Source organism: Scomber japonicus, chromosome 5, assembly GCF_027409825.1.
Source record: "Scomber japonicus isolate fScoJap1 chromosome 5, fScoJap1.pri, whole genome shotgun sequence".
Classification (NCBI taxonomy): Eukaryota; Metazoa; Chordata; class Actinopteri; order Scombriformes; family Scombridae; genus Scomber; species Scomber japonicus.
Window position 1 is genome coordinate 18,775,114 of NC_070582.1, and position 14,166 is coordinate 18,789,279.

A 14,166-nucleotide genomic window follows, 5' to 3' on the forward strand; every position below is an offset into this window, starting at 1 on the left:
CGTTTCTTATTCTGGGAGAATTACGTCACCGCACTGCCCAGGGTGCTGCAGGAAGTTGCAACCAAGAAGCCCACAGCAGGCCGCTGTTCAAGGCATTGTTGGTCATTTTATGCAGGAAAGACACAGCCTGAATAAAATATAGGTTTCCTTGGGTAAACGAATGACGTAAGTAATCTGCAATCGACGAGGTTCCCAGTGTATAATATGCTCCTATAACACATCTAATAACTTATTTAACTTTAATAAGTTCAAAACTACGTCATGTCCTGGAAATATATTGCAAATTCTTATGTAAAAATATTATGCAAATTACAATGATGCCATAAAGGACATACAGCATAGTGCTACAGAGGATGTCAAAGTCATTACATCACTGAGAAGTCCACCAAAAAGGAAGACACATTCAGAAATGAAAAGTAGAGAATGTGACCGAAAGAAAAAAAAAGGGAAGAAAGCTACGGCAGGCTTTGCATTAGCAGTCCGCTATCTGTGGGGGCGGACCACTACAGGCGCGCACAGCACGACGCGCGTATCAGTGCCGGCGCGTCGGCAAATAACCTCATTCTGCAAACCCACTGTTAGTTAAAAGGGCTACTCTTCTATACTACCGTCGGGTTGAAGAGGTGACACCATTAGTAAGTGTAATCTGTAGCTCAAGTTCCGCCATGGCTGCGCTGTCGGGAGGAGAGATGTGCATCAAATACCTGATGTTTGCCTTCAATCTGGTTTTCTGGGTGAGTTTGAAGCGATATATGTATTGTGCTCACGAAAAAAAAAAACATCCTATCTGTGTTCCCTGTGAGCGTGTGTGTACGCTTGTTACTATACAGAATGATAAGGTGTCCCAGATGCAGAACCGTGCCGAGCGCACATACAGCCCCCGTTACTTATCACAGTATACAGCCTATTCTGTGGTGACCCTCGAATGATTTTTGGCACTGGCCACCACTAAAAACAAATTGTCCCAACGCGTGTGCCGAGAGACCGGGCTGGAATAATAATCCCCAGTGGCCAAGTGACCCAGTTCCACCCTGCAGACTACACTCTAGAGTTTGCGCGCACGGCATTTTAATAACTGGAAAAGGGGGAGGGAGGGGCGCGCTTTATTGTGGTGGGGAATGTGACTGATATAATAATAATTAAGACTTCTACTTTGTCACGTGATGTGAAGTGATGCGCATGTCAGAGAGCCAGCTTGTGTGTGAATGAATCCTGGATATCCCATGTAGGCTGTTTGTGTCCTAAGCCTGCAGGGTGTGTCTGTGTCTACTTGTTGTCTATGTGTTGGTTTGTTATTTGTGATCTCTCTCCCCCCCTCTCTCTCTGTGGTGTGTGTGTGTGTGTGTGTGTGTGTGTGTGTGTGTGTGTGGGTGCGCGCGTGCGTGCGTGCGTGCATGTGAGTGGTTTCAGATAGATGTTTTGCCCTTTTATGAACGCTTCACACGCTTGGCCAGCTATAGATAGAGCCAAGGATAACTATTCATTACAGGGTGAACAGGGATTTCCCACAATGTTTAAGTGTGTGTGCGCATGTTTCAGAGAGAAATGACTCAGGAAAAACAACCAATGTGGATTATTCACAGTCAATTTGAGACAAATAAGGTGAGCTATCAACAATTGGAAATCTGTCATTTAGGGTCAAAGCCTTCTCAAACCTCATATCAGTACATTGTTACCCATTCAGGGTGGATTAAGAAGGCAATAAAAATGTGACAGAGGTCAAAAATGTTTTCATGAAGCCACAAATCACAGCTCTCCATGGACAAAACAAGAGTGCCCATGTGCAGCTTTGTGTCAGTGCATCAAGAGCAGAGTTCACAAAACCTGCTTTCAATGATACTGGCTTATCAGTGCAGGAATGGAGTGGTCATGTTTGGGATCAGCCTTTTAACTGTAATCACACAAAGTTCAGACACCAAATATGCTGCTGGGTAGGTATGTTAGACAACATTGTATGTCAGCATGCCTCAACAGAACCCTCAGTGCTGCTCCCAGATAATAAAATACTATACTGTGTGCCAGGTACAACCTGCACATACCCAGCAGATGTCAACACAAAGTGTACACACAAGAACATGGAACGAGAGAGAGAGGGAGAAAGATAGGCAGGGATTCATCAGCTACACAATATAGGCCAGTTTGTCCAGTAACACTCCTGCTAACCCTAACCCTCCTGCTTGCCACTCCCTGTATGATCATGATCAGGTGACTGTAGGCGTGCTATTGAAAATGCTTCCCTTTTCCACTTCATTTTCTTAACTGACACCATTAGTTAGCTTTTACTTCCTCCTTTGGAGACATTTGTTAATAAACACTCAAAGCGGTGTAAATTCTGTTAACTGAATCAGCATGGGCGTCGCTGGGGGAATCAAGTGTGTGAAATATGTCATGTTTGTCTTCAACTTTTTCTTCTGGGTAGGTGTACTTTACATTTTATTGTGTCCTCCGGTGTGTGTGTGTGTGTGTGTGTGTGTTTGGGTGTGTGTTTGGGTGTGTGTATGGTCAAAAAGAGATGAGAAAACGTCCTAAACTAGATTCGTACCTTTGTAATTTGTTCTAGTCTTTCATTCACACAATGGAACGTAAGAGACAATACAAAAGAAAATATACACTGTGAAACAGCAGTATAAGGAACATAATACACACACAGGCACACTCACAAAAGATTGTCATCTATCATGACAGACAAAGTTAAAAATTAACAGACCTGTTGGTGGTGGAAAGGCTTGTAAGTACCTGCCTGTGCACATTACACAATATGGCACTATGTGCTGACGTTAATAGCGTGAACATGAAAAAAGCAAACTGAGTAAGATAAGTGCTACAGAACATAATCATATGCATACAACTATGTTCTGATGGATGAACGGATTGATTTCAATATTAAATATGTATGCTGATGGGTAAGAGAATCCTAAAATAAAGCGAAATAACCTTGTTTTTTCATCTCATCCCTCTCTTCTCTGACTGCAAGTTACATCACCACACACAGACACATTCGCATGTAGACAATCACACATTACATTATATTGCACATGCTCACCGTCAGTTTTACAGTAATACTACATTGCTAAACCACTGCAGTAACATCAGATAGGATGTTATGTTATGTTATGTTATAAATGTCTGTTTGCTGCTGTGGTTGTCTCTCTGTGGTCAGGTTAATTGTCCCACCAGATTTATCCTATTAAGAGTTGAAGAGCTGAGTGTTATTTTCAATGGGTTTGTCAGACTTGGAATGTGTCCCAGTGAATATAGATGTTGGTGTTGGTCAAGATCTAGAGATAGCATGAAGGCTGTAGAGGCCTTGTGCTGAGGTGACACCTTCAAATGAAAACTTGTTTTGAATTTTGACAAAAAGATACAATAAGTATACGGTGGCCGAGACCCGCCATAGCTGCAAATAAAAGTAACGCTGCAAACAAAAAGAAACGCTGCTGCAAATAAAAAGAAACGCTGCTGCATATAAAAGAAACGCTACAAATAAAAACAAACGCCGCTGCAAATAAAAGAAATCCCCGCAGCAAACAAACAAAAAAAACAACAACACCGCAGCATATAATAAAAAAAAACGATGCAAATAAAAAAAAGCCACAGCGGAAGTGGATTACCGGGGACTGTTTTTGCCGAAACACCGGAAGAAGAAACAACAACAACAGGACTACGAATTGGAATTTCAGCATGTTTGAGGGTGACTTGTCTGTTTCAGCCAACATGGGGATGAGGATCGGAACTGCAGACACTTAAAACACGCTGTTCCGCATACGGGACGGGTCGGAGGTTGGGAGTAGCCACAAGTCCTTCTGAATGTTTTAAACACCAACCCTTAAACATATATATTCATGCCGTACATTGTTAGAAAGCATAGGTTGCCCTGATTCATTCAAGACCACTCACGAATTATATTGGTTGCTCACAGCCGTAATAGTATTAGCGATTGGCTCAGCTAGCCACTCAGCTAAAGTAAAAACAGCTATAATCTCTACATACCTTCAAAGTCTTCCCTTTATCCACACCGATCATCTTATGACTCAGGACTTGCTGTACAGCTCGCCAAGTATCCATTCTTGTGAAATATGAAATCCGTTTCCTCAATATGTCCATGTATTTAGTCCAACACGTAACGTAATAACACAAATAACAAACCATATACGGTCCCTTTTACGTGTTTTCCTGACCTACACGTACAAGCAACAACAACAACGACAGTAATAAACTGCCGGAACTATGTAGCCGTCAGTTGTTTCCACTCTCGTTAGTGGTCTCCCCGTGTTAGCCGAAGCTAACAATACAACAAGTTCGTTTTCCAATTCGTAGTCCTGTTGTTGTTGTTGTTTCTTCTTCCGGTGTTTCGGCAAAAACAGTCCCCGGTAATCCACTTCCGTTGTGGCTTTTTTTATTTGCATCGTTTTTTTTATTATATGCTGCGGTGTTTCTTTTATTTGCAGCGGCGTTTGTTTTTATTTGCAGCGTTTCTTTTATATGCAGCAGCGTTTCTTTTTGTTTGCAGCGTTACTTTTATTTGCAGCTATGGCGGGTCTCGGCCACCGTAAAATAAGAGATGCTGACACAACATAATTGTGTTGTAGTAAAATAATAAATATGTATGAATATGGAGATAGCAGATTGTCTCCCTGTGTCTGAAATTTAAAGCTGCATGTCTCACAGTTGCAGCACAAATCTCTTGTATGATTTGTGCTGCTGTACATCCAGACTGATAGTTTACAGTGTGCACAATCCATTTTAACTAGTGTTGCGGTAACTGAATTTCACTACTCTATCATAAAATATGTTTGTGTTTCAGCTTGCAGGCACTGCTGTCTTTGCTATAGGCCTGTGGCTAAGATTAGACCCAAAGACCAAAGGCTTGTTTGAAGGACAAGACTCTCCATATGTGTTCTACACAGGTAACACACTCTTAGTCTGTGAACATGAACATGACTTCAACAACTTCATAAGATGATTACTTATCATTTAGTAAAATGATGGTGCTTTTAAACTTAATTTTGTATATGGATCTCACACCCACAGTGGGAGTCAAGATTACAGTATCAGTGTCCATTTAAGCAAAATAGTAGATTATGAGTTCTGCAAATAACAAAGTATGCCTGTGTATACATATCTAACATACTTTGTGTGTGTAGGTGTATATATCCTGATAGGAGCTGGAGCACTGATGATGGTCGTAGGTTTTCTGGGATGTTGTGGGGCCATCCAGGAGTCGCCCTGTATGCTTGGATTGGTATGTACCACTTATTCATTCTTTAGTTAGCTCTCCCTTCTTATTCCAATAACATCTTTTTACTGACATAAAATTCAAACAGTTTAAAAATCAACAGTTTATTTGTCTCTGAGGCTTTGCAATATGACTCAGCAGCACTTGGACTTGTGTGGATTGTATACTGACCTTGGGCTCAATAAGAAATATGTGATGTCTGCCTTCATCAGTGTTTACTGAATAGTATCAAGGCCAGAGAACAGTCTCTAGATTTTCCCCTACTTGTTCAGTCCCTCCCTCCTTTGCTCTCTCCCGCCCGTCTGGCCCTAATCTTCTTGCACTAAATCTCCCAAGAGGAGGAGCCTATGTAAATTGGGTTCAGCTTCACTCAAATGACCTTACTTCTTCACGCATGCACACAATAGACATGCGCACAAGCACACACAGACATACATATCAGATGATTCTAATTGTATCTGTATCATCTTTCCTTTGCAGTTTTTCTTCTTCCTGCTTATCATATTTGCCGTTGAAGTTGCAGCTGGAATCTGGGGATTTTCCAACCAGAGCAAGGTAACTTACAAATAAAAACCATCATTTTATTTGTAAAATACTTTTCAACAAAGTTACAAGTGCTTTACATAGAAAAAGAAGCACCATAGAGCATCAAGTAGACAAAACACAAGGCAAAAACTAAATCAAGTTCAATAAAATGACAGATAATGCAATAAAAATGAATAAGTTAAATTTGTTTTGTAAATGCTTCAGTGACATGCTGTATATTAAATCATCTTCTCTTCTTGTGCTGTAGGTGGTGAACGACATCACAATATTCTACATGCAGACTTACAAAAACTTCGAGACAACAGGAGATGAGCGCCTCAAAGAGACACTGCGTGTGATTCAAATGGGGGTGAGCCACTTCTGCTACATTGTAATTCAGAGAGTTCTGACTTGATTCAAAAGTTCTCTTAAAGGAATTTGACACAAGGGGTACTTTCAAACAAATGCAATACTACAATGGGAAGTGGATTATTGACTATCAGGCCATACTGGGAAGTTGTTTTTTTCTGTGAGGTGATTAAACATGCTAACAAGTATAATCTATAATGTTAATGATGTCTAGAAATTAAAGGTAAAGTTCAGCATTCTTGTTTTCTTTGTGATGGCAGTTATGTGCTCTAACTATCTTGATGAACACTGCTACTGTGCAGCAGCTCTACTGGTTAACCATCAACTTCATTGTGACCAAAATGTTTAACTACCTTTACACAGTTGTGGTAGGGGATGTGTTCTTCTGCAAGTGATTTTGTTCTCTAAAGATATGATTTTCTGTGTTTACAGCTGAATTGTTGTGGTCCAACTGGTAGTGTATTAGATTCTCCCAAAGACACCTGTCCCCAGGGAGAGCCACTTGAGAAGCTCATTACTAAGGTACAACTACCTACGTGTACTGTATGTGTGTAAGATTTGATGCAAACACAGCCAGATGCTTCAGTCAAGAAAGGGGAATGAAAAATGATACTTCAAACAAGAGCCTGTCCAAGAGATCTAACAGATGTCAGACATTCTTCAGCTCTGTGAAAGCTGAGGCAATTACTGTACGTCAAATACATAATGATGGTCTGATGTGTCACGATTTTATCAGTCCTCCCTTTGCAGACTAATTCCCTCAGCCTCCGTGCAGTGTTACTATGGCAACAATGGTTTACTAGAGCCTGTATGCTGTACCATACCACAAGTCATGTTCAGCATAGGTTTAGAGAAAACTGAAAGGAATCATTGCTTCTGTGTTGCAGAGCTGTCCTGATGCCATTGATGAGGTGTTTGACTCCAAGCTACACATCATAGGAGGAGTGGGCATCACCATCGGGATAGTTATGGTAAGTATGTGATTGGGTTAACTGTAATTCCTCTCATGTCAATATGTCTGCTGCTCAGAGGATGAAAACAGAGCAGGCATGGAGCAAAAAAAGACTGAACTACTGCATTACATAGTCTTCTTCTCTCTTTCAGATGTTTGGGATGATCTTTAGCATGCTCCTGTGCTGCGCCATCAGGAAGTCTCGGGAGGTGGTGTGACACACACCATCATATTGTGAAGTCCTTGTTAATGTTGCATGATGTCATTCCTTGAGTCACATGGCTCTCCACTGCCAATAGAAACACTGCTTGTACAAGGGTGATAACCGATGCTAGGCTGGGTACAGATATTTCTGGTTATTATATCAGTAATAACTCTACTGCCGACACTTAAACCCACCTTCCTGGACTAGATAGATGCATTATGATTAATAGGCCCAATTATAGAATGGGTGTCATCTGTGCTTCAGTGGAAATGTACTACAGAAATGTGTCATTTTGTGGTCATTTGATTGAAATTAGTGTTTGTGAACTGCTAATTATCTAAACAAAAGATCATACTATTGTGTACTGATCACATTTCTATTGCTATCACTTTTGGTCACCTACTGGCAAGAGGAGTCATGGTCCAGGGACAAAAATAGCCAACCACCACTTCAGCACAATACAGCGGTAGCCAATGATATTTACAATTCCTTTTTCTTACAAAACTGAAGTCAAACCATGGTGACTTGTAGCCAATTGAATGCTAAGCTGTGAACTGTGGTACTGTGGTTTTTTTCCAGCTTAGTATTAGAGTAGCATCTCAGTTCCTTCACTGTAGTGACCTTTCATTTGTTTCCTTTCCTTACTTTCTCCATCTCCTAATTTGCCCATTCTAAAACGCCTTTAATTTTTTTGGTTATATTTTGTAAATGTGTTTTTTTTGTAAAAACTGTATAAACTTAGCTGGTTGTATGGTACATAAGGTTTGATGATGTATTTTATAATGTCCTTTTCATTTTACAGAGATTGGATTGATTTCTACCATATGCACTATGTTTCACAAAGAGGATTATTAATAAGAGTCAAATAAACCAAAATGAATTAACAGAGATGAGTCTGAGGATTTTCTGACAAGGCGCACAATCTCTCACATACACACAGTGTAAGTCAAATGAGCTGTAATTTGGACGGATGAAAGTGAATTAATTACATAGCAACCTCTTCACAGTTAAATTACCTGTTTGTGTGGGCTTAGAGAAACAATGCCATGTTTGATTTACTGTGAAGGATATCGGGTTCAAGGAGTCAGATGGGTGTGGGTAGCCTACTACAAATAACAATCATGTTCTTTCAATGTGTGCAGTGGAAAAACACATTCCATCTTCACCTCTTTGATACTTAGGACCATCAAGTGTGACTCATATTGTTTGATTCAATGAACAACAGCCAAGGATTAATTAGAATTAATTATTGGAAAGTTTTTCTCAAAACACACAGTGATGATGATAAACAGTAAACACTTCTATACAATAGTGAATTCAGTTAATACCTGATGACTCACTGCTTCCCCCAAATAAGAAGTTAAAATGAAGTTAGTGTTTCTCTAATTACAGCACCAGGAAGTACACTCTGATTTGGTTGGTGACAGCTGGGTGTTGCCCTATCAGACTCTACACCACCGCATCGGAAATAACATTGATTTTTTTTTTTTTTTTGTGTAAAGTGTGTGTATATTTATGAACCTATCTGATTCTCTGCTTGATTCTTTTATGTAACAGAATGTGTACTGGCCAAAGGAAGAGGGCAGGAAAAATGAGATAAGGAAGAGAAATGTTGGGGGGGACCACGATTAGACCTCAAAAAACAGGCCAACATAAATATTCACACAACTTAACACATTAACACCCAGTAAAATAACACCAATTTTATTAATGATAGCTGAACATTCTGTACTATACAGAGGTTAACTATGAATAATTTGGTTTTCTTGTTTTCTAACCTGACCTTGGTTTGGGAAACTATGCTACAAAGCTGCCTTAAAATTTTACAAACATGTAAACTGAACCAAACAAAAGCACCACCCTGAGATGTGATTTACTATCTCTGTACAAAAGACCTGCATTATAAATAAATGCATCAAAAATAATGTGGCCATACAAAAACTGCTGTAGCAATCCTCCTTTAAGTGCTTTAAAGTATTTTCTTAAATGTTTGAGTGACGCCTGAGTAACCCTTAAGAGAAAATGTGTATATAGCTTTCATCTGGGCCAAAACAATCTCAATCCTCCGTTTCGTCCTCCGTGTCCTCCCAGGAAATGTTTTTGGTGAGTCTACTTGACCTTGTGTGTGAACGTGTGTTTGTATGTAGTATTGTGTCCACTCTGAGAAGACTTGTGACACACTGCAGCACAGCCAGAACCAGCTGATATTTACAGGAGACAGATTCAAGGCCCACGTCCAAAATAAAAGGGTGAAAATGATTTTGAATAGATGTCAGGACCCTGGTTTGGGTCTGGAGGAAACGTCTTGGACTGTGGGAGTAAATCTGTTGGGGAACACTCAATAGAGCATTTGCCAAGAGCTTGGATACAGCAGGGACACTTTCATCGGTGTGATCAGAAACTGAGCAGTTGTGACCATGTTGAAGGAGGGCGTGGTGTAAAAGAAACTCAAATGTCCCACCGCCATGTATGACACAGCCTGGTTCCAACATACACTTCTGAAAGGGAGATGCACTGGAGGATGCGGATGTAATTTTGTCATTCTGATTGTCCATAACGTCAGATGTGATTTTGTGTGACAAAAATGTTCTTGCTGATGCTGTAGTTGCAGTCATATGTATGGGCTCCCAAGTTCTAAGTAGCATGCGGATGGCATCTTGAAATGCACATGCATACTGGTCTGTTTGCCCTTCCCCTGGGCCACAAATGACAATACTACAGGGTCTAACTACAGCACCTTCCTCTGAATCCTGGAAAGCCACATGGACATATCTGTGGAAGACAAAAAGAGTTCAATTTTGATTTCCATTTATCAAAACAGATGACGTAAAAACAAATAATGTAAACCATGTGTTGTGTGCATATGTGTGACAGTATATTGTGTGTTTGTATATATATGTATACATATATATGTGTGTGTGTGTGTGTGTGTGTGTACTGTATATATGAGTGAGAAAGACAGACATGTTTTCAAACCTATGGGCTCCAAGCAGTATTGGTCGGCAAAAGGTCAGAGTAGCAACATGCTCTGGCCGAATCATCCAGCAGTCTGAAACAGGTGTGGTCCCACTAAGGTGGACAAAGAGAGACAGTTCATCCTCACTGATGCAATCCACAACAGAGATCTCTGCCTGTTTGGCTAAAGTCAGGACAGCATCTGACTGTTTCACTGCAGACAGGAGCACAGAGACACCCAAATTCTGCAGGTTTGCAAAAACACACTCCAGTGACCTTTCTGCCCAGGCGCTAAACTGCACAATACTTCTCTCCTTCCTCGTGTTATGCTTCATCAGTTCAAGCACATCTCCTGCATTAAGCAATTGTGGCTGCAGGTACCCAGTAAAAACAACAGCTTTAACTGGATGGTGGTCAGTCTGATGGGAGGGTGTAGCAAAATCCCTATGGAGGACTTGTCCCTCAATCAAACGTGAACAACTAATAGGAAAGCCTGATACAGGTGTGTGTAATGCAGGGAAGTTGTCATTTACAAACTGAAGTGATAAGGAAGGTAGATCATTTTTAAACTTCCAATCAGTGAGCAGTTCACAGATAAGATTTGCAATCAAGTCACAGTGGATGCGACCCAGACGAGTATGAATGAATGATTCCACCAGCTTTTTAACATTGGAAGTGTTTGTGTGAGCTGGTGATTGTGTTTTTGCAGTGAAATCTTCCCATGAAAGACGGCATCCATGAGGGACCACTCTGACAGCGATTAGATCATCCAGCTCCTCTGATGCAAATGCAAGCAGTTTGCCAGCCAAGTGCCTGGCAGTGGCAGCCTCTGCTGCTTCCCTAGAGTTATAGGTGTGAGACACATTAGGTTCCTTGCAGGCCATTGAATGAATCATCCGTAGTAATGATGCCAGCAGTATAATAAAGGTCTTGGATCCATCCCCTGTGTTTGTGCTGTGCTTCCAGACACACTCCACCACCATCCTACAATGAAAATCACACAAATATATCACAAAAGAAATATACATTTGACAAATGGTCCAATACAGTAGTAAAAAAGTAAATGTCTGTGTTACCTGGCCAGTGGCTGCTCCAGTTGTAGTGCTGTGAGAATGCGCGTCCCACTGCGACTCAACATCACCTGACCCGTGTCTCGGGTGAACAGCACCTGTCCTCCTTCAGGGCCAAAACAGCGGAGGACAACTGCTTCCAGTGCACACACAGTCTGCAGGACATGTTTCAGATGAAGATGCTTCACTGGTGGCATCCCCATACCCTGGAAAGGCACACAAGCTGAGACTTAAAAGTTCTTTTTTTAATGTGTCAGTAATGATTAACACTTAGTTGCCTCACGGAGTGTCCAAATATAATATTTTGGCTCAACACAACTCACAGCAGAGGTATTCAAATGTTATTAGCACAAAGCGCTAGAAGCTGGAGTTAATTATAAACTAACATACATGCAGCAGAGCTGTACTTTAAACACTTTATGACACAATAGGCACCAATTACCTCAGTTTTTAATACTGCCTGTCTAATCTCAACATAATAAATCTTTGCTGGGGTGCCCTGGTAGCCTACAGGTTGAGACGCATACCACACAGCTGCAAGTGGGAGTTTTATTTCCAGACTCTGAACTATGTTGCATGTACTCCTCTCACTACCAGCTTTCTGTCTCACGACACTTTCACTTACCAAAAAAGGGAATTAAACAAAAACAAAACAAAAAAATTAAAAATCTCGACATTAAAATCTGTTCATGAAAATGTAAATGTATACTACCTACACACACTGAGATACATTATACACACTGCTGTACAGTATATTGTATTGGATGCATATATGTAATAAAATGTCAGTTTTGGTTTGACTGACTGATTTACATTTTTGTTATGAAACCATGTGAGTGTTTTCTGTATGAAGAATGCTTGCTTAATTGACTTCTTTGTTAGCTTCAGGTCTGAAAGTTGAAACATTACCTGAAAAGTTGTAAAAAAAAAAAAAAAAAAAAGAGTAACATTTTCCTTCAGCTGTCTCAGAACCCTTTAGACATTTAGTTTGCTGCTGGTAGTTGGGTAAGCATTATTAAGTAGTATTTTGCAGCAAAAACACTGCAATGTTAAATGGTCCGATGATATCTTTAAGCCTATCCTAACACACATAAGGGGTTTGTCGGTGAAGTTCTCTTATAGGCACACGTCATTACATCCATTGCGTTGAATCATCTATTTCAGTTCAGTATGTTATTGTACCAAACAAGCGTTACGATTTCAACTTTTCTTAATAGCTAGCGTTACGTAGAGACTGTTAGCATCTACGAACTACGTAGCTACATAAGCCATTGATTGCACAGACCTCGACAGCGGTAGTATTCTACCATAAACCACAGAAATGAGTTAACGCACAGTCTCCTGACTATGTGTAAAACCGTTTATTTATTTACAAGAACAACATGTTTTCATCTGAGAGCTCACCGTTGATCCAACAGGAAAGCTTCCCTCGGTATCCTAGAGACGAGGCTTCTTCTGCACTTGTTGCATAGTATCGATCATAGATTACTATTGCCACCTAGCGGATGGATGTATGAGCTGTTTTTCTATCCATACAACTGCACAGTTTTATACACTCACTGACCTCTTTATTAGGTACACTTGTGAAATCTAATCCAATACAACAGCTCTGCTTTAAATTCTGCATTCATGGAGTTTGTACAGTTTCATTTTTTGACACTGTCAGAAAGGTGATAATTCTGCTTTATGTTTATTATTGAGATCATAGTGGGTGATGCACTAGGGTGCATTACATTGAATGGTGTTCCTAATATTTTGTCCACCCCATTAACATACATGAGGGGGGCAAAATCTTACAAAAACAGTCAATATAATGCACCTCTGTACACCACCACCACTTAGTATGACCTCAGTAATACATATAAAGTAGAATTATCAACAAAAAGTTTATGTGTATGGCAGAACTGTTGTATTGGATTGAATTAGATTGCACAGGTGTACCTAATAAGTGGCTAGTCACTGTATACAAGCAACTGCACAGATCTTATTTATTGTAGTTCAAACCAATACTTTCTCATTTTATGTGCACATGTGAAAACAGTACAAGGTGCATATTTACGCAAATTTGCAGCAAAATCATTTTTTACAGAAGACATTTTAATTTGTCAAAGCAGGAGATGCACAGGTGTAACTGGTAACTTGAACGATAGCTCAGTTCCATTTCAGTGTCCACAGAAGCAATACTGATAAACCATAATGCACTGTACGAGGGTCATGAATTTGCAAAACCTAAATGAGAACACCATTGTTTTTATTCATTGCACCCGTGCTGTTCTTGATTGTCAAAGTGTCTGCTGTGAAAACATTTGACATGTCACGGTAGGACAACCACAGGTGTACATAATCAAATCAAAGATGGGTGAATGCACCTGTTTCAGCATTATTGTGCTATTATGCATGCAGGCTTGCTGGGAAAGCTGCATATAATTTGCACAGTTTGTCACTAGCTGCATATATGTGTGTCTATCTGTCTTATCTATCTATCTATCTATCTATCTATCTATCTATCTATCAGTTAATTTGCCTTTTTCTGTCTTGTTGTGATGTTATGTACATTGTTATAATGCTTGTTGTCATAACTGATCTAAAATATTTATCATAAACAAAATAAAAACATAAACTCCCTCTTATCCTGCCCATCCTCCCTTTTCCCTACGTCTCATCCCTCCTTCTGTACAGTATTTATGTTAATCTCTGGTACCTCAAGGTGAACTGGGTGGGGCCGGAACTTGATCTCTGTGTCACTGCAGAAACCACATCCTAAGTTTCTAAATCAGGCAACATCATCTATACATAGACAGCATGAGACAGTTCTGCAGCTACTGCCAGATGTACAGATGCACTCACACCAACA

General features: G+C 40.2%; 2 protein-coding genes across 3 annotated transcripts; one reads left to right on the forward strand and one right to left on the reverse strand.

Moving 5' to 3' along the window:
* Window positions 1-512: 512 nt before the first annotated feature.
* cd9a (CD9 molecule a) lies at window positions 513-8,175 on the forward strand. 2 transcript variants are annotated; one of them, XM_053318881.1, is made up of 8 exons: window positions 513-734; window positions 4,805-4,907; window positions 5,145-5,242; window positions 5,717-5,791; window positions 6,030-6,131; window positions 6,563-6,652; window positions 7,018-7,101; window positions 7,235-8,175. In XM_053318881.1, the coding sequence occupies exons 1-8, from the start codon at window positions 666-668 to the stop codon at window positions 7,298-7,300; spliced, it is 687 nt and encodes a 228-aa protein (XP_053174856.1). In that variant the 5' UTR covers window positions 513-665; the 3' UTR covers window positions 7,301-8,175. The 2 variants fall into 2 exon arrangements, with proteins under 2 accessions (XP_053174856.1, XP_053174857.1); XM_053318882.1 differs by lacking the exon at window positions 513-734 and adding an exon at window positions 2,305-2,415.
* Window positions 8,176-9,221: 1,046 nt separating this feature from the next.
* bbs10 (Bardet-Biedl syndrome 10) lies at window positions 9,222-11,630 on the reverse strand. Its single transcript, XM_053319429.1, has 3 exons — window positions 11,319-11,630; window positions 10,264-11,226; window positions 9,222-10,059 (listed from the first exon to the last, which is right to left on the reverse strand). The coding sequence occupies exons 1-3, from the start codon at window positions 11,513-11,515 to the stop codon at window positions 9,345-9,347; spliced, it is 1,875 nt and encodes a 624-aa protein (XP_053175404.1). The 5' UTR covers window positions 11,516-11,630; the 3' UTR covers window positions 9,222-9,344.
* Between the last annotated feature and the right edge of the window lie 2,536 nt (window positions 11,631-14,166).